At 31.9% G+C, this 19,676-nt stretch overlaps 1 protein-coding gene across 8 annotated transcripts in view; it reads right to left on the reverse strand.

Moving 5' to 3' along the window:
* Nucleotides 1-19,676, reverse strand: part of LOC130900324 (NPC intracellular cholesterol transporter 1-like) — a 31,545-nt gene that overhangs the window by 3,767 nt on the left and 8,102 nt on the right. Inside the window, exons 5-16 of one of the 8 annotated variants that reach the window (XM_057810851.1) lie at nt 16,769-16,961; nt 16,436-16,507; nt 13,539-13,676; nt 10,675-10,904; nt 10,183-10,622; nt 7,521-7,948; nt 6,191-6,602; nt 5,852-6,132; nt 3,575-3,829; nt 3,141-3,518; nt 1,113-1,559; nt 81-160 (exon numbers count right to left, since the gene is read on the reverse strand). In XM_057810851.1, coding sequence (XP_057666834.1) covers nt 81-160; nt 1,113-1,559; nt 3,141-3,518; nt 3,575-3,829; nt 5,852-6,132; nt 6,191-6,602; nt 7,521-7,948; nt 10,183-10,622; nt 10,675-10,904; nt 13,539-13,676; nt 16,436-16,507; nt 16,769-16,961 — 3,354 coding nt within the window. The remainder of the gene's footprint in view (nt 1-80; nt 161-1,112; nt 1,560-3,140; nt 3,519-3,574; nt 3,830-5,851; nt 6,133-6,190; nt 6,603-7,520; nt 7,949-10,182; nt 10,623-10,674; nt 10,905-13,538; nt 13,677-16,435; nt 16,508-16,768; nt 16,962-19,676) is intronic. The other 7 variants (XM_057810857.1, XM_057810853.1, XM_057810850.1 and 4 more) reach the window with 7 other exon arrangements.

Consider the following 19,676-nt stretch of genomic DNA (forward strand, 5'->3'; position numbering starts at 1 on the left):
AATAACCCTTAGGCATCATTCTGTACCATTTAAAAAAGCGATTTGTATGGATTAAACGATAAACAGACAATAAATCTTACTCTGCCAAAATGTGTTTCCTGGAAACGTGCACCATTTAAACTCCTTTGTTTGGCCAATTTTTCTTTATTCATCGGAGATCCTGTACGACAGCAAAATGTTTATAAATTGATAAGCGAAAACAACATAACACGAATACAGTTGTAAACAGTAGCTTCCCATTAATAATAAATCCATGTAAATAAATATAGTACGGGTAAAATAGGGTTAAACCCGAAATTAAATTGGGCGTTTCTGATTTTCTGATTTGGAACTTGAAACGTGATTAACTCGAAAAAAACTGCCTGAACAAGAAATGTAGAGCACAAAATTTTTTACAAAATGCTGACAGAGCAATCTGTAGAGAATTTAGTGCTGTACATTTTATGCTTCAGGAGTTATTCGCGATTCAAAATATTTTTGTGTGTATAGATCCGTTTTAAGGTGAAAATTTTGAGGTTAGGAACAGTTTCAAGTCCCAAAATTTCGAAAATCCGTGCCCGTAATCTTGTTAAGAGTTACTAGACTTATTCAGTATCCCAAAACCTCACAGAATCAAGAAAATCAAAACCGCCCAATTTGATTTAAGATTTTAGTTCAAAATCGCCTAATTTACCTGTACTAATATACAAGAAACATAATGCGAAGAACTTGAATTACTGCACATACTTTTTCGACTTCCCCAACACTAATTTTAAATGAAATAGGATGGGAAAGTTTTCCGGTGGTGTGAAATATTTTCCAAGGACAAAATAGTGCCCAAACGTTAGTGAAATTCGGGAGAATCTGTACAAAAATTTAGACGTTTGAAGAAGTGTTAAATACCACATTTTGTGTTCTTATAATTTTGATATTTCAACAGGGTGGAGAAATATTTTTATAACTACCAATCGCACCCTTCAAACGTTACTAATAGTAAATGATTAACACGTTTAATGACATACCGTATTGAAGTTAAGCGCGATTTGTTGTAAATGATATTGAGAGACAAATAGCAAAAAGCATAATTTGCAAAAATACTATCGTAAAGCTCAATATTTCAATAACATACTTACCTATAAAGCTAAGTAGAACTGGAAGGAATATAAGTCCATGAGCAGCTCCGAATAATACGATACCCAGGTACATTCTGAAGTAGAAAACTTGGAATATTTGAGATTTGGCGAAGAAAAGTACAATTATGCCTCCGAATTTAGTTAAAGTTATTCCAGAAAATATCGAACTGCCCATTTTCGTTAAAGCATCGGCAGCTCTTTCGACTCTGGTAGGTTTTACAGACATCGAAAAACTGTGGACTAAATGGGAACAGAATTCCACCGATATACCGACGGCCATAACCAAATTGACTAGAGATACTGCGTTTAAAGTTATATGCCACCAATACATCAGACCTCCCAAGTTTATAATAATCATAATTATCGTTATTATTACTACTATACTCGAAAATATGTCCAAACCCATAAGAAGAAAAGTAACGACGAATATAGCCATTACACTTACACCTAAAAACAAAAAATTAAATCAATAACATACCACAATCGAGAGAAAACTTTTACTAAAACACTCTGTATAATACTGAATACTCTGTTTACGCCACCACTCACGATTACACCGTCTTACGCGCGTTTCGATAACCAAGTTATCGTCTTCAGAGACTGTTTTACATTCTGTATCTGAAAATGGTAATTCGGTTATCGAAACGCGCGTCAGATAGTTTTACTTTCAGTCTCTGAGGGTGATAACCTGGTTATCGAAACGCGCGTCTGACAGTTTTACCTTCGGTTTCTGAAGACGATAACTTGGTTATCGAAACGCGCGTCAGATAGTTTTACTTTCAGTCTCTGAGGGTGATAATCTGGTTATCGAATCGCGCGTCTGACAGTTTTACCTTCGGTTTCTGAAGACGATAACTTGGTTATCGAAACGCGCGTCAGATAGTTTTACTTTCAGTCTCTGAGGGTGATAATCTGGTTATCGAATCGCGCGTCTGACAGTTTTACCTTCGGTTTCTGAAGACGATAACTTGGTTATCGAAACGCGCGTCAGATAGTTTTACTTTCAGTCTCTGAGGGTGATAATCTGGTTATCGAATCGCGCGTCTGACAGTTTTACCTTCGGTTTCTGAAGACGATAACTTGGTTATCGAAACGCGCGTCAGATAGTTTTACTTTCAGTCTCTGAGGGTGATAACCTGGTTATCGAAACGCGCGTCTGACAGTTTTACCTTCGGTTTCTGAAGACGATAACTTGGTTATCGAAACGCGCGTCAGATAGTTTTACTTTCAGTCTCTGAGGGTGATAACCTGGTTATCGAATCGCGCGTCTGACAGTTTTACCTTCGGTTCCTGAAGACGATAGCTTAGTTATCGAAACGCGCGTCAGATAGTTTTACTTTCAGTCTCCGAGGGTGATAATCTGGTTATCGAAACGCGCGTCTGACAGTTTTACCTTCGGTTTCTGAAGACGATAACTTGGTTATCGAAACGCGCGTCAGATAGTTTTACTTTCAGTCTCTGAGGGTGATAACCTGGTTATCGAAACGCGCGTCTGACAGTTTTACCTTCGGTTTCTGAAGACGATAACTTGGTTATCGAAACGCGCGTCAGATAGTTTTACTTTCAGTCTCTGAGGGTGATAACCTGGTTATCGAAACGCGCGTCTGACAGTTTTACCTTCGGTTTCTGAAGACGATAACTTGGTTATCGAAACGCGCGTCAGATAGTTTTACTTTCAGTCTCTGAGGGTGATAACCTGGTTATCGAAACGCGCGTCTGACAGTTTTACCTTCGGTTTCTGAAGACGATAACCTGGGTATCGAAACGCGCGTCAGACAGTTTTACCTTCGGTTTCTGAAGACGATAACTTGGTTATCGAAACGCGTGTCAAGACTGTTTTACCGTCAGTCTCTGAGGATGATAACCTGGTTATAGAAACGCGTGTCAGACAGTGTAAATCGTGACTGTTGGTGTAGTGGTAGTCTAAACAGTGTGTTCATATGAATATCGCCACAACGGTTCCAGAAATTCCAACTTAACTCTATCTAGTAGACACGTGTAAGTAAATTCGAGTCATTTGAAACTCACCTAAACTAAATAGAGTATCTGGCCACATCGTTAAATACTGTTCGTAGAATACGTAAAAAACGGAATAAGGAAAAACTTCAACGCCAATTGTCTTTGTAAGATTCGCAGCTACTTCCCTGGCTGCCCTCATACTTTCGTAATAATCTTCTGACGTCTTCAAAATAGTGTGATACGTCATGAAATAAGAAGCGCCAACCGTTGACATATTCGTGGTTTTATTAGTTCGATAAGTTACCCCTTGTCCGTAAGCAGCGTGACCACCTTTAGGACAGGTGGTGGTAGGATTGTCTCGAAGGAAAAACGAAACGTACCGACTGAAATCGTCAGGTATCGGTCTATGTTGTTTGGAATCGAATCGAATATTGCACGAATCGCAATCTAAAACATAACATAATAATCACTGATCAAATATTTAAAAAAAAAAAAATACTTACCTGAATCGTCGTTCGGACAAAAACTATGATTTGAATCGTATTTACAACAGGAAGGAGATTCCGCCCAATCGAAGAAATCGTCTACCCAACTCGAGGCAGGTCTCGCTATGTACGTGACCTCTGGGACTTTACTGGCTCCATACAACTGGGCAACTAATGAATCGCTTCTACAGTACCTACCGGTACATATTAAATTTTGGTCATTTACATCGCTGTAGTTTAATCCACCTTTCGCTACGAAGTACACTGGCGGCCCTAAATATAAATTTATATTAAGAATGCGTTAATTTACATCTCTATCTCTAATAATGACATTGGTTAGAGAGCTTAAAGTAGTTTCAATAATTTAAAATCGAGTTTATATTGAGGTAAAATCATGTTAAGATTTGTTGGTTAGAAAACAACTCACAGTTACAGCTTTTCATATAAATCCTTTGAAAATAACAATGAAATTAGCACAAATGTCATCAAAAACTAAAACTATACTACAAACAACTCATCGGTTCAATGATTTACGGTAAAATAAAAGTGGCAATATATCTGATTACATGAATAACACCATAACGTGCTTCTTTTGATGTTTTTTGGTTTGGCATAACTTCAAGGATACTGCTTCTTGCAACTTGATTGATCCAGGACACTTGTAACTTGATTCCTCTTCAGGTTTTTTGTTGTTTATTTCACTTTCATAAGGCGATGAATCAGTTTCTGCATAATTTGGCTCATTTGTCTCATAAAGGATTCAAGTTTCCAGTATCTTGAACCAAACATCAATTTTTGTTTGCAAAAGTAGTTCAAATGTATCATATCCTCCCGTCTCACTACTCTGGTTCTGTTTGTTTCCTGATACACAGGAAGCTCGACTAATATCGCTTGTTTTTAATGCAATTAGATTTGGTTTGAGTTTTTATTTACAAAAGTAGTTCAAATGTATGAGGAATCCTCTTTCACTACTTTTTAACCTCGTTTGTTTTTCAATGAATAAGATCAAATAATGTTTGTTCTTCTTCAAAGCAAATAGTTTTAAACTGCAGTTTTATTTACAAAAGTAGTTCAAATTTATTATGTCACCACCACTACTCTGGTTCTGTTTGTTTTCCAATATACAGGAAGCTCGACTAATATTTATAACTTTATCTTTGATTGTTTCTTCTTATTATGAAAGTTTAATTAATATTACTTCTTTATTCATGCAAATAATTTTGGTCTGCAGTTTTGTTTGCTAAAGTAGTTCAAATGTATCAGGAATCCTTTCTCACCACTTTTTAACCTTCTTCAAATAATTTTTATCTACAGTTTTATTTACAAAGGTAATTCAAATATATCCTCAGTACCCTTAGCTCCTGTTTCTTGGTGTACAGGGGGCTCATGAGTTTAATGATTTAACCTAACCTCGAGGATAAGTTTTTTTATCGTTATCCTTAAAGATCTCTTACAACTTATAACTTGGTAAGTCTTCAGTTTTTTGTTATTTAAATCACTTTCATAAGACCGTAAATCAGTTATTGCCTAATTTGGCTGATTTTTTTATTAAATGGACAGAATTTTATCCAAAAAAGTAGTTCAAATGTATTGTCACTACTCTTTGTTTCTTGTTATCAAGAAAGTTTAACTAATATTACTTATTTTTTCACTCAAATACTTTTAGTCTGCAGTTTTATTTCCTAAAGTAGTTCAAATGTATTAGGAATTCCTTCTGACTACTTGTTACCCTTGTTTGTTTTACAACGCACAAGAAGATAAAATAATATTAGTTTTTCACAGAAAATTTACAAAAATAGTTCAAATGTATTATCTCTCACAATACTCTTCATCTGTTTATTTTCTAGTATACAGGATGCTCGACTAATATCGCTTATTTTTTAATGCAAATAGATTTGATTTGCGTTGCAATAGACTTTGGGGGAAAACCTAGATAATTGTTCGATATACCAACCCCTTGTTTTCCCATATCAGAGTCTAGTGCAGTGAGCAGTTCTAGTCTTTTTTACCACATTGATTCTTGTGCTATCAAGTTTGGAGTTCCACAAGGTACTGTTCTTGGATACTGAACACCAACACTCATAATTACACCATCTGCTGCACGTTTCGATAACCAAGTTATCGTCTTCGGAAACTGAAGATAAATGGGTTTGTTCAGTACCACAATAGGCAAATTTATTGATACTTCTACTTAGAAGAATATACTAAAGATGAAAATAGACTCCAACATTTACAGTATGAATTCTGATCTCCTTTGGATTGATCATAAGGATTGTATTATACCAATTGTCTTACCTATACTCAAATAATCTTTGAGAGATTTGAAGTATTTGAGTACGAAACTGTCTTCAGGCATCGATAGTTCTTGATCAAGACCGATTTCTATATGTGGAGATACAGCTGCCGAAGAACACAACCATCCGAAGAATACGATCATTACTGCACATCTAACTGGCTTAGTCATTAGAGCAGGTACATAAACGTACTTGAAGAATGAGTAAAGTAAACCTTCCTGACTATTAGAAACAGTCGGTTCGTTCTTTTTAGAACCACGTATAAAGCAGAATACATCAAATCTATAAAAACAAAAAATATATGTTAGAGAAGATTCGTTTAAAAAATAATAAAATTCACCTGTTTGAAGACTGTCTTGCAATGTCCAAAGCCATCAAACTGACAAAACAAGTGATTTGTAGGAAGAAATCGAACAGTAGCGCCATTCCGGCGTATAAAGCGAAAGCTCTAACCGCAGGCATATCGGATAAACTTCCTAAGAAAAAGCAACAGCTTTCAGATACGCTGGTGAGTAACATAGATGGCCCCACTTGTCCTAACGTCCTACCGATATGTTGCGCGTGGGACTCGTTTGGTTTTTTCATATCTCTTTGATGCGTTTGAACCAAGATGAAAATATTGTCGACTCCGACAGCCAGTACCAAAAAGGGGATAACTTCGATAATGATGAGAGTAGCAGGAGTTCCGATGAAAGCGAAAAGACCAACTGATGATATAACCGATGCAAGGACTATCAATACTCCACCAAGACCTAAAAAAGCATTTCGATATTATTTCATGTATAATTTTAATTATATATAAAAAAAAGCAAAAAAGTGTATATTCAATCCACAAACATAAATTTTGAACGATAATTTATTGATATAAAAATACTATTTGTGACAAGACTTGTAGTTGTGTCAAAAACTATGTGTATTGTTTCAATTGGAGATAAATCTGGTGATATGAAAGGCCACTTGATCGAACCACGTGAAGGAATCTACTACTGCAAATAATTTTTGAGATTTTGGTTTTTGAGGGCAGGAATGTGTTAACCAAATATCTTCAAAATGAACAGGAAGTGATAGAATAAATTAACTCAGGAAGGGCTTAAATGGTAGTTAATAGACTTCACAGGATGGAAACTTTTGTTTAATGTTTACAGTAAGTTATGGCCGTTCGAATTATCGAGAAATTCGTTGTGTATAAATAGGTGCTTGTTTATCAATGAATAGTCAGTAAATAATTGAATCCCATAGTTAAGGGATAAGAATATAAATTAATGAATAGTTAAGTGTTAGTGAATTTAGTGTTTAATGGTTTTAAGGAAAATGAAGTCGACGTAACAACTCCATGATGCCTTATATCCAAAAAGGTAGAAAGGATTGAGTAAATGTGAATTTATTTCCACTACATTGTCGAAATAATTTTATTTTCGTGGCATTCTATTAAAAAAAATCGAGTTGGTTAAATATATAACTGAAATTTTTATATTTCTATTTGTGTTATGTAAGTTTGGTTAATTATAAATGAATTATCATCAGTCATACTTCAACAATCCTTAATGATAGGATACTTTGTAATGTATTACAAAGTATTTTTTAATTTATTATGTAGTATAGCGTGACATTATCATTAAATGACTCAACTACAAATTGATGACACAAGTTTTGTTGTTTTACATACATACCGAGTGTAATTTTACTATCGATTAATAGTCTGGAACATTTGTTGACTTGACCAAGAGATATGGCAATGTAAGCGAACATGATCATGTAAGAAATTAGTATGGTGACTACATCGGATCGGCTCTCCCTGTCCAATTCATCTTCAATTGATCGTTCTGATGTAAAAGCTATATCCATATAGAAAGGTTTTTGAGTACTTGTCCAGTTTTTCATGAAATCGACGAATTCTTTTTCCCATTCCATTGCTGGGGTCAATAAACTTTTATTATGGTAATTATTAACTATGAATGTTAATATAACTGTTGTCGCGTTCTTGTAATCGGGATGTTTGGCTAAATTTTCTCCTTTTTTAAGGAAACCGCCCATCGCTATAGCAGGATCTACCGGTCCTCCGTACGGAGCTAGACAATCAAGAGGATCGTATGGGTTTCTATAAAAAAAAAAAAAATAAGTTTCTAGATACGGTTGAACACCAAAAAAAGTATTGAGCGCTGAAAAAGGCGAAGGAAACGAAACTAGATTAAATAGTACAAAAAAAAGTTTAAAAATGATATAGTAGTAACGTCCTAACCACGTGACTCAATCAACTATACATACTATCTTCTTCTATCAGTAGAAATCAAACTTGAGATCGATTTTTCTTTTCACGAGACGTATACGTAATTGACTAATCAATTTAAGGACATTTCTGTTTATATTATATATTTCAAAGAGCGGCAACGGCGCTGAAAATATCTGTATGTCGTCCACGACATGGTTCATGAAGCAGGTCATAATCTATTATGTTAATAGTTATTGTCGTTCGTAAAGTATCAATTTTCGAGAATGACTTTGAGTTCTTTTCCATTCTAGAATCCGAATTATCGAGAAATTCGTAGTGTATAAATAGGTGCTTGTTCATCAGCGAGTAGTCAGTTAATAATTAAATGCCACAGTAAATGGATCAGAATAGTAAATCGTGAATTTTGATAAATTAATTAAGCCAATAAATAGTCGAGTTTTAGTGAATTATAGTGAATAGTTTAGTGTTTAGTGTTCAATTTAGTCTATTTAGCGTTAGTGTATAAACACATTAAGAGAAAAATATTACAATAAAACAGATAACAATAAATTCAAAATTATAATGTTACGAACTCGTCCACGACATGGTTCATGAAGCAGGTCATAATCGATTTTGTTAATAGTTATTGTCGTTCGTAAAGTATCAATTTTCGAGAATGTCTTTTTGTTTATTTACATTCTAGAATCCGAATTATCGAGAAATTCGTAGTGTATAAATAGGTGCTTGTTCATCAGCAAGAATCAGTTAATAATTAAATGCCACAGTAAATGGATCAGAATAGTAAATCGTGAATTTTGATAAATTAATTAAGCCAATAAATAGTCGAGTTTTAGTGAATTATAGTGAATAGTTTAGTGTTTAGTGTTCAATTTAGTCTATTTAGCGTTAGTGTATAAACACATTAAGAGAAAAATATTACAATAAAACAGATAACAATAAATTCAAAATTATAATGTTACGAACTCGTCCACGACATGGTTCGTGAAGCAGGTCATAATCTATTATGTTAATAGTTATTGTCGTTCGTAAAGTATCAATTTTCGAGAATGACTTTGAGTTCTTTTACATTCTAGAATCCGAATTATCGAGAAATTCGTAGTGTATAAATAGGTGCTTGTTCATCAGCGAGTAGTCAGTTAATAATTAAATGCCACAGTAAATGGATCAGAATAGTAAATCGTGAATTTTGATAAATTAATTAAGCCAATAAATAGTCGAGTTTTAGTGAATTATAGTGAATAGTTTAGTGTTTAGTGTTCAATTTAGTCTATTTAGCGTTAGTGTATAAACACATTAAGAGAAAAATATTACAATAAAACAGATAACAATAAATTCAAAATTATAATGTTACGAACTCGTCCACGACATGGTTCGTGAAGCAGGTCATAATCTATTATGTTAATAGTTATTGTCGTTCGTAAAGTATCAATTTTCGAGAATGACTTTGAGTTCTTTTCCATTCTAGAATCCGAATTATCGAGAAATTCGTAGTGTATAAATAGGTGCTTGTTCATCAGCGAGTAGTCAACAAATAATTGAACGATGAATCAGAATAGTAAACGGTGAATTTGAATAAATTAGTAAATAATTAAGTTTTAGTGAATTTTAGTAAATAGTTTAGTGTTTAGTACCTAGATTATTGTAATTAACGTCAGTGTTTAAATAAATTAGGAGAAAAACATTACTATAATATAAATAAACACAATATACTAGTCACTAGTAGAAGGACTTGAATGTGATCAAGCAATTTAATACAAATTAAGAATGATAATGTTTCGAACTCGTCCACGACATAAACCGCAAAGCCTGCGCTGTTCGATTATGTCAATAGAATACAAAATTTGGTGGACGCGCCGGGTACAAATTTCCAAAACTGTTATAAATCTTTAAATTGTTTTTTTTATAACCTGTCTAAGTATATTTTGTTGCCCTTTTTTTGAAGAACCGTTTATTTACATTCTAGAATCCGAATTATCGAGAAATTCGTAGTGTATAAATAGGCGCTTGTTCATCAAACGAATCAGAATAGTAAACGGTGATTTTAAATAAATTAGTGAATAGTTAAGTGTATTTAGAATTAGAAAATGGTAAAACCGACTCACCCCACGCACTTAACAAATCTATCTAAATAATTTGTCTTGAATCCTAGCGGATCCGTGCCTTCCTCTTCGAAAATTTCGAGACTATTTTGGTAATATCCCCAAATACTTTGTACGACACATTCAGAAACGTCTGTACTTTTCTGGTTTTCTTTCCTCAAAGGCGCGAAGCATATTTTATCAAAACTGTGAGATGTTCCGAGTCCAAGGGACTGTATTTGTTCTTGCAAATCTAGAACGGATTTTAGGAAGAAGTCGTTGAAAGCCGGACCAAACACTAATATCCCATCGGAGGTGTTGTGATAGACGTTCGTTAAATTCACAGCTCTGATTATGACTTGTTCCGTTCGATAGAACGGTTCGAAATGACTATCGAAGAATTCCCTTTCGATACGACTGCGAGACGTGGGGGAAGCCCAAACTTGTACGGGATCTGTGGTGATCTAAAAAAAGAAACCATAGAAATCATCTACTTGTTTAGTTGGTAAGACTTACTTTTAGATATTTTATTCCGTGACCTAGTCCGATAACTAAGCAAGCCCCAAGGAAAAGGACCAACCACGGTCTTTCCGCACAAAAAGTGCCCCATTTTTCAAAAATAAATTGTAGGAAAGTATCGGTGTTGGCGCCTAATTTTTCGATGAACGATGAAACTTTTTCATAATCTTCTGGTGATTTGTTTATGGAATGAGTTTCCATTTCGTGGGCTTGTTCAGATGTCATACCTAAACGTATACGGAAAACAATTAGATATTGTGAAAAACTAGACTTTTCACTGATGTAGTGGAAAAAATGAAAAGAAAATACAGCGTAATAAAGTTTTAATGGAAATAATAGTGAAAATTGCGTTGATTGAAATTTTCCAAAACCAGAACCACCACCGAATGTTGGCAGCACTACACATAGTGTACCATGTACTTGTTGTACCATGTACCAAGTTATTGCTATTGCCAAAATTTTTGAATTGGTACCCTATTCGCCAAATATAACTCCTCCAGATTATTTTCTGTTTCTAGATTTGAAAAAATGCTCGGTGGTGAAAGATTTTCCAAAAATGAAGTCGGCAGTTAATGGTTACTTCTTTGTTGGGCCAGATACTTATGGGATCATCCTCGTACAATGAACGAACAACTTTTATAGTTTTTAGAAGTGCATTCGACACAATTAAAAAAGAGAAAATAGCGAAAACACAAGAAAATTAGCTTCAACTCTGAATTAATTCAATATAAGGCTGGGAAATTTGTAATTTTCTTTCAATAGAGGGTTTTCCAAAACATTTTCGAAACAAAACCATAATTTTCAGGTGTTTAAATTAAAAACAAACGAATAATTGGACTGTAAATACAAAATTTTAAGATAGTTTAGAAGATGAGAAGTTTTTTAGGTAGAGATAACCTCAAAATTTTCAAACTAAATCCCTATATTCCTAAATGATAATAAAAAGTACCTATGAGGATAATAATTATACTACACATAAGATTACTTCAATACAGGTTAGGTTAGGTTAGAATTAAATTAGGTTAGGATAGGTTTAAGTTAGGTTAGGATTAAGTTGGGTTAGGATTAGAAATTAGTCTCAATCTTTTAAAGAAAACTCTAGAGCTTCAACTCTGAATTAATTCAATATAAGGCTTGGAAATTTGTAATTTTCTTTCTATAGAGGGTTTTCCGAAACATTTTCGAAACAAAACCATAATTTTCAGGTGTTTAAATTAAAAACAAACGAATAATTGGAGTGTTAAAACAAAATTTTAAGATGGTTTAGAAGCTGAGAAGTTTTTTAGGTAGAGATAACCTCAAAATTTTCAAACTAAATCCCTATATTCCTAAATGATAATAAAAAGTACCTATGAGGATAATAATTATACTACACATAAGATTACTTCAATACAGGTTAGGTTAGGTTAGAATTAAATTAGGTTAGGATAGGTTTAAGTTAGGTTAGGATTAAGTTGGGTTAGGATTAGAAATTAGTCTCAATCTTTTAAAGAAAACTCTAGAGCTTCAACTCTGAATTAATTCAATATAAGGCTTGGAAATTTGTAATTTTCTTTCTATAGAGGGTTTTCCGAAACATTTTCGAAACAAAACCATAATTTTCAGGTGTTTAAATTAAAAACAAACGAATAATTGGAGTGTTAAAACAAAATTTTAAGATGGTTTAGAAGCTGAGAAGTTTTTTAGGTAGAGATAACCTCAAAATTTTCAAACTAAATCCCTATATTCCTAAATGATAATAAAAAGTACCTATGAGGATAATAATTATACTACACATAAGATTACTTCAATACAGGTTAGGTTAGGTTAGAATTAAATTAGGTTAGGATAGGTTTAAGTTAGGTTAGGATTAAGTTGGGTTAGGATTAGAAATTAGTCTCAATCTTTTAAAGAAAACTCTAGAGCTTCAACTCTGAATTAATTCAATATAAGGCTTGGAAATTTGTAATTTTCTTTCTATAGAGGGTTTTCCGAAACATTTTCGAAACAAAACCATAATTTTCAGGTGTTTAAATTAAAAACAAACGAATAATTGGAGTGTTAAAACAAAATTTTAAGATGGTTTAGAAGCTGAGAAGTTTTTTAGGTAGAGATAACCTCAAAATTTTCAAACTAAATCCCTATATTCCTAAATGATAATAAAAAGTACCTATGAGGATAATAATTATACTACACATAAGATTACTTCAATATAGGTTAGGTTAGAATTAAGTTAGGTTAGGTTAGGATTAAGTTAGGTTAGGTTAGGATCAAGTTAGGTTAGGTTAGGATAGGATAAGATGGTAGCTAAAAGAAACTGAAATAAAAACAATATTAAACGGTAATTTTAAAGTTGATAAATTTAACCAAAAATGTGATTAAAATCTTGATTATCCATTTTGACAACAAAATATGTCTCAAATAATTTTATAGCGACTTAAAACAAACCAAATAGGGCAAACTAACAACTAGAAATCGTTTAGGAAATGAAAGGTTAGATTTAAATCCAACCCTTCAAGTAGTTTTCGAAGGAAACAACAACACCTTTAGTTATACTTCAACCACCAACGGATTAATTGGTAAATACATAAAAAAAAAAAAATTATAACGTGCTAAATGTATATGTAAAGATGTAGACAACTAAATATAGTGAAAACTCTCTAAATATTTTGGAGTATAACGTTAAAACACAATTACACTGTCTGGTCCTTCGAACGTTCCATAAAACGTCGGTTCATACCCGGATCGAAGGACCATATAGTGTAATAGTGATTCTAAATGAAGATAAATTTGATATTGTAACAAAAATTTTATTGTACGATGAAAATAAGTTTTCAATTAAGTTGTCTACGCCTTTATACGAACAGTATTCGTAAACCTACTGGATCGTTTTGATGATTGTAATGGACTATCCTCCGCGTCTCCTAATGCAACTTGGGAGGAATGATGTTCAGGCACCGCCAACCTACGTGCTACTTCCGCCCTCATATCTTCAGATAATTGTCCTCTTACCAAACCCACTGCAACCAACCATAACCCAGATATTCCACCAGTTATTTACAAGAAAAATAATACATGCGACTATTAATTCATACATACACTTATAAACTTATTACTGTCATTAAATCAGTGAATACAGGACGAATGGACAGGTATTTGTAAGTGTATGTATGAAACACATCACTCGATAAGTCCTGTGACTGACCCAACTTTTGCCAAAACATCAATTTAATCTCCTTCAACAGCAATACAATCATTGAAACGCTTCAATTCCAGCAATTGCTTCTTCGTTTGAGCCGAATTTCTGGCTGCGCCATCTGTGTGTCAGCCACACGACTTATCGAGTGATGTAGTATTTTTAATGGGGAGTTTTATGGGTAAACGTTATAAATATGTCAAACAGTGTTTTGTATTTAATGATAGGGCAGTAAATATTAGTGGAGTTATACTAATGCACACTGTAGAAGCAAAAAAAAACATATGTACCATGCAATGAAGTTTGCGGTTCATACTATTGAGGTCACCTCGTATTTGACTGTAGAAAATGTAGAAATCATCCAATTTCAATGAATTTTTGTCGTTTTTACGGATGATTTTTCGATTTTCTACAGCCAAAATATAAAATTACAAAGTTTCCTTACAAAATTTATTGTTTTAATAAAGTTTATTTTTTTCTAAACACCATATTATTCCAATTATTACCAAAATAAATATTAGTATACTAAAAATTGAAATATTCTTCCCATAAAATTGTTACACCATGTAATTTATATCTTATAAACAGTAAGTGATGATTTTCTTTTCATTTATAAAGAAATTTAAAATAAAAAAAAAATTTCTCGTATTGACACTTCAAAATGACTTGCCTGGTACATCTACAGTAAGCGTGAAGACGGGAAGGGGAAAACTGTTACACAATATAACCTTTTATATAATTTATTAATCCAACTATTATATGGAAACGAAAGTGTCAAAACTGGAAAAATATTTTTCTCAGTGTATTATTAAAACCGATTGAACGGTTCCAAGTCTCATTATTTTTTATGCATTTCAATGCTCACAGATGGAATAAATAGTAGAAAAATAACACTTTAGTGATTAAAATTATTGTTTTTTATAAATTATAAGAAATTAATAAGAAAAACCATAACCATTTATCGAAATGAATGACAATAAATGCAAACAAACAATGACAACTATTTTGATGTTGATTTGTCAGCATTGTGAAGTGTTACCAACTTTCTAGACTTAATTTCCCTGTATAAAATTACCACAAACCCAGCACTATAACTTTTTTAGATCCCCCCCGGTATAATAATTATATTCTCTGAGCATTTTCATTTGTTTCTGAATGAGTTGAGTTCCTTATCCATAGATTTCCATTTCCCAATGATTTTTTTCTTTATTCATAGACAAATATTTGGAGGAGTTACAAATGATCCCGCTCATAATAAATGTGAGGTTAGAAATTATTTGGAAAATACTTTAATAATAAAAGTCTTTCATTATCACTAAATTTTCATTTTTCAATGATTATTTTTTATTTATGTCCTCCTAATTTGAAGGAGCTACAAATTTTAGTGAATTAAGGAAAAAAATTCAACGGAACAGCTCAGAATTGTGGTATTATGTTTGTATGATAAATTTGGATATTTTTTAGCAAAAAGAAATATATTTTTAGAGGCTTTTTCTTTTCTATTCGACTTAATGTACAATTCTTAACTCAAGTTTTGATACTAAATAATTTTGGTGCTAATAAAGTAACGATAAAGTTGAGAGCTCAACAAGCAAATTAAGAATCCAGTGGAAAAGTTTTTAAAGTTAACAATCAGAGATAGTTAATTGCTTTTTCAAATATACAAGATATGAAAATGAATGAAAATCCCAAATGGATAAAATTTTGATTCAAAATCAAAATTGTTTCAAATGATTCTACGGTTACAGTAAGATGATCCTGCTGATAATAAATGTGAGTTTAGAACTTATTTGGAAAATACTTTTAATAATAAAAGTCTTCCATTATCACTAGATTTTTTTTTATTTATGTCCTCCTAATTTTGAGGAGCTACAAATTTTAGTGAATTAAGGAAAAAAATCCAACGGAACAGCTCAGAATTATGGTATTATGTTTATATGAAAAATTTGGATATTTTTTAGCAAAAAGAAGTAGATTATTTGAGCCCTTATCACAGCAACAATCTGTTTAATATCGTTTTTTATTTTTATTTTAATTTTTTTGAAATATTTCCAAGTTTACTTTTGAAATTTCGACTTAATGTACAATTCTTCCCTCCAGTTTCGATACCAAATGCTTTTGATTCTAATAAAACATCGAAAAAGTGTTGTACAATGAGAATACAGTGGAAAAGTTTATTATAATTTATGAGAAATGAGTTGTTTTAAAAAATATTTCTAAATAGTCCCTCATTCGAAAAAAAATGTTTACCACTTTGAAGAGGATTAAGAAAGAAGTTTCCTACTATGAAAATGGTTTAGAAAAAAGTTTCCAAATCGCCAGAAATTGTTATTAAAAGCAAAATCATGGAAAGTAAACCAATATTGTGGAATTAATTAAAGTTCGATGAAAAAATATTGAATTTCAATTAGTTCTTGAAGTAATAGTTAATTTTTTCTTTTCTGGATTGTATTTATCTAAAAGCGAAATCAATAAATATTGTGGTCGTTAATACACACGAGTTAATAGTAAAGATAATAACAAATTAATCTACTGGACACAGCAGATGTGATTACCAACAAACACGCCACATATATTTAATACCTTGTCTTTCGGCTACGTTCATTTCTGCAGACGTTTCAAAAAGCTCCCGTTCATAGGTGTACGTATTCCGTCCTGTTCAAATAAATCGAATGAAAAAACATTTCAAGCAAACACTGTGCTGGCATAGTATTCACCAAAACCGAAGAAACGTAAAAGCACATTGTTCGAAATAAACCAGTTTGACTTTTACACATCTATACAAGTAAATTTCGAGACTCTCCTCCTTTATTAGTTAAAAATAGTGTTAATTACAAGTCAAACCAATTTATTTATACACACATTGTTATGGTGGTGATGATATGTAGCGTACCATCAATCCAACACCAAACTTACCTATATTATTTCTCCCCGAAAACAATAAAACGCTTATCAAAAATATTGCGGATCCCACGACGAAAATAATTGTCATAACAACGGCGTAACCATCTAGACCGAATATCTTGAAGGGTTGTACTGGGGATGGTACATAAGGTGGAGCAGGACAACTCTCTTCGCAATCGACACAGCTGCAAGCCGGAGAAATACCCTGAAAGGACAATATTTATTCAATAAATGAACTCGTGAGCAAAAAATCGACTCAGATGATACCCCTGCAATCGTAAGTCACTGGGAAAACCATTTGAGTGTCACATATTCAGTTTGATAGAGATCTAGAGTAAAATAATTTATTATATGTGCTTAAAACCAACCGTATACCTTTTTGTAACCAATTTAGTTGAATTTTTATTAAATTTATCTAGTCTTAAAGTTACAAACACGAAAAAACGCAATTTTAATACATAAATAGATTACTCACTTTATTTGCACATTTTTTTTTGTTATCATTACAATTTTTTTTACTTTAATTATTTTTTTCAATGTCAAAATTATTTGCGAACTGATAAATTACAACAAAACATTTTAATTGTATAGATAGTTTGAAAGTAAATTGTTTCATGTTAATTATAATGAACACTGAAGGCAGGGGTAAAATTTTTCCCGAATAATTTCATTGGAACTACTGTTGAGCTAATTTCTATAAACCCAACAATGCATCTTTTCTAATCCCCATCCTGTATATACTGATACTTATTATATTCTCTATGCAGTTTTATTTGTTTCTGAATGGATTATCGGGTTCATTTGAACTACTGTTGAATTGATTTCATTTTAACGCTCCGTATCTCGGAAATAGTTATTTGTAGAAAATTTTTGTTATTTTCCCTCATGTATTGATACTTTTTGAGTATTTTTTTCAAATATGAACCAAAAATTTCTATTATTTTGAAATATATAATTTTATAAGTGAAAGTATGGTTTTTCCAGACACGCCTCAATACTCTGTTTTATATTTCGCGAATCATTACTGATGAGATTTTTTACAGAATTTCCATCAAATTAGAAAGAATTTTTCTATGAACAAGCAAAATTTCTCAATTCTATCGCGAATATTTTCAAAGATACATAACCTTGAAATTATCCCCCATTATTGATTTTGCGATAGAGATTGCTTAATTTTAACGCACTATATCTTAAAAACACCTCGTTCTAACAAGTTCTTAATTATTTTTCTTTATATATTGATCTTTTTGAAGTGATTTTTTAAAAATATAAACAACAAATTTCCATTATTTTGGTATATATCATTTTATAAATTAAAGTATGTTTTTGGACAACCTTCTATACTTTTGTTTATATTTCCCGAACCATTTGTGATAAAATGTTTTACGGAATTTCCACATATTAAGAAAGAATGTGTCTATGAACAAGCAAAATTTCACAATTTGGTCGCCAATATTTTCGAAGATACATAACCTCAAAGTTAGTCTTCATTTTTGACTTTTGGTTTCAAGTATATTTTCTTTAACGCTCTATATCTCGGAAATACTTATTTTTAAGAAATTTTTGTTATTTCCCCTCATGTATTCATACTATTTGAGTAGTTTTTTTCAAATATGGATCAAAAATTGCCATTATTTTGAGATATATCATTTTATAAGTAAGTATGGTTTTTCCGGACATGCCTCAATACTTTGTTTTATATTTCTCGTACCATTAGTGATAAGATTTTTTATAGAATTACCATCGATTTAGAAAGAATTTGTCTATAAACAAGCTAAATTTCACAATTTGATCACCATTATTTTCGAAGATATATAACCTCAAAGTCAGTCTTCATTTTCTACTTTTGACTTCAAGTATGTTCACTTTAACGCTCTATATCTCGGAAATACTTATTTTTCATTATTTTGAAATGCAATAAACCCATTCAGAAGCAAATAAAACTGTATAAAAAATTTAATTAGGATTCGTATACTGGGTGGGATCAAAAAAAGTAATAGTGTTGGATTTACAGTAATTCTATACAAAAATCAGTTTATTAGTAGTTCAAATGAACCTAATAACCCATTTAGAAACAAATATAGAGAATATATTTAGTATGTACTGGATGTGAAATAAAAAATTTAAATACTAATCATATTCTCTCTACAGTTTTATTTTTTCTGAATGGGTAATTAAGTTCATTTGAACTACTGTTGGACTGCTTTTTGTATAGAATGTCTGTAAACTCAACACAATAACTTTTTTAGTTCCCACCCAGTATACTAATACTAGTAAAATTCTCGTAGACAGTTTTGTTTCTGAATGGTTATTGGGTTCATTTGAACTACCGTTAAACACAGCGAATATAAATGATTCTAGTACATACACCGGTTCTGGAATATTTAAATTTTAAATAGAGGAAACGTGTGAAATTATTTACTTCTCCATTTCCAGAAAACCGCACTTCCAGATAAATTGGACGGTATCCAAATCTAAATTTGAAATCAATTTCATTATTATGGCTTTGTTGGTGTATTTGAGTGTTTTTCAATAATTTGGGTGTCTCTAATTACAATAATTTTGATTTTCAAATGTGTTTCGAGAACAGTAAATGTCCAAGTGATTTAACTGCATCTATTGGAATAATACATAAATTAAAATAATCGAATACCAAAGATGGAAGTCAGACAGTCTAAGAGTTTAACATTTTTTTTATATTATTTCGAAAATCAACAGTATAGACAGAAATTTATTGTGAAATTCATTTCCTTCATCTTTATTATGACACTATAGTTGATCTTTTGCCAAAATATTAACGAAAATATAAAGTAAACGACCGCAAAGATATAATCGGTACGTGATGGGTGGCTAGTCATGGCATTAAATTAAAATAATAATAAATGTAAAATAATTTCACATTTTATTTATAATTTCCAAT

Source organism: Diorhabda carinulata, chromosome 12 (genome assembly GCF_026250575.1).
Source record: "Diorhabda carinulata isolate Delta chromosome 12, icDioCari1.1, whole genome shotgun sequence".
Classification (NCBI taxonomy): Eukaryota; Metazoa; Arthropoda; class Insecta; order Coleoptera; family Chrysomelidae; genus Diorhabda; species Diorhabda carinulata.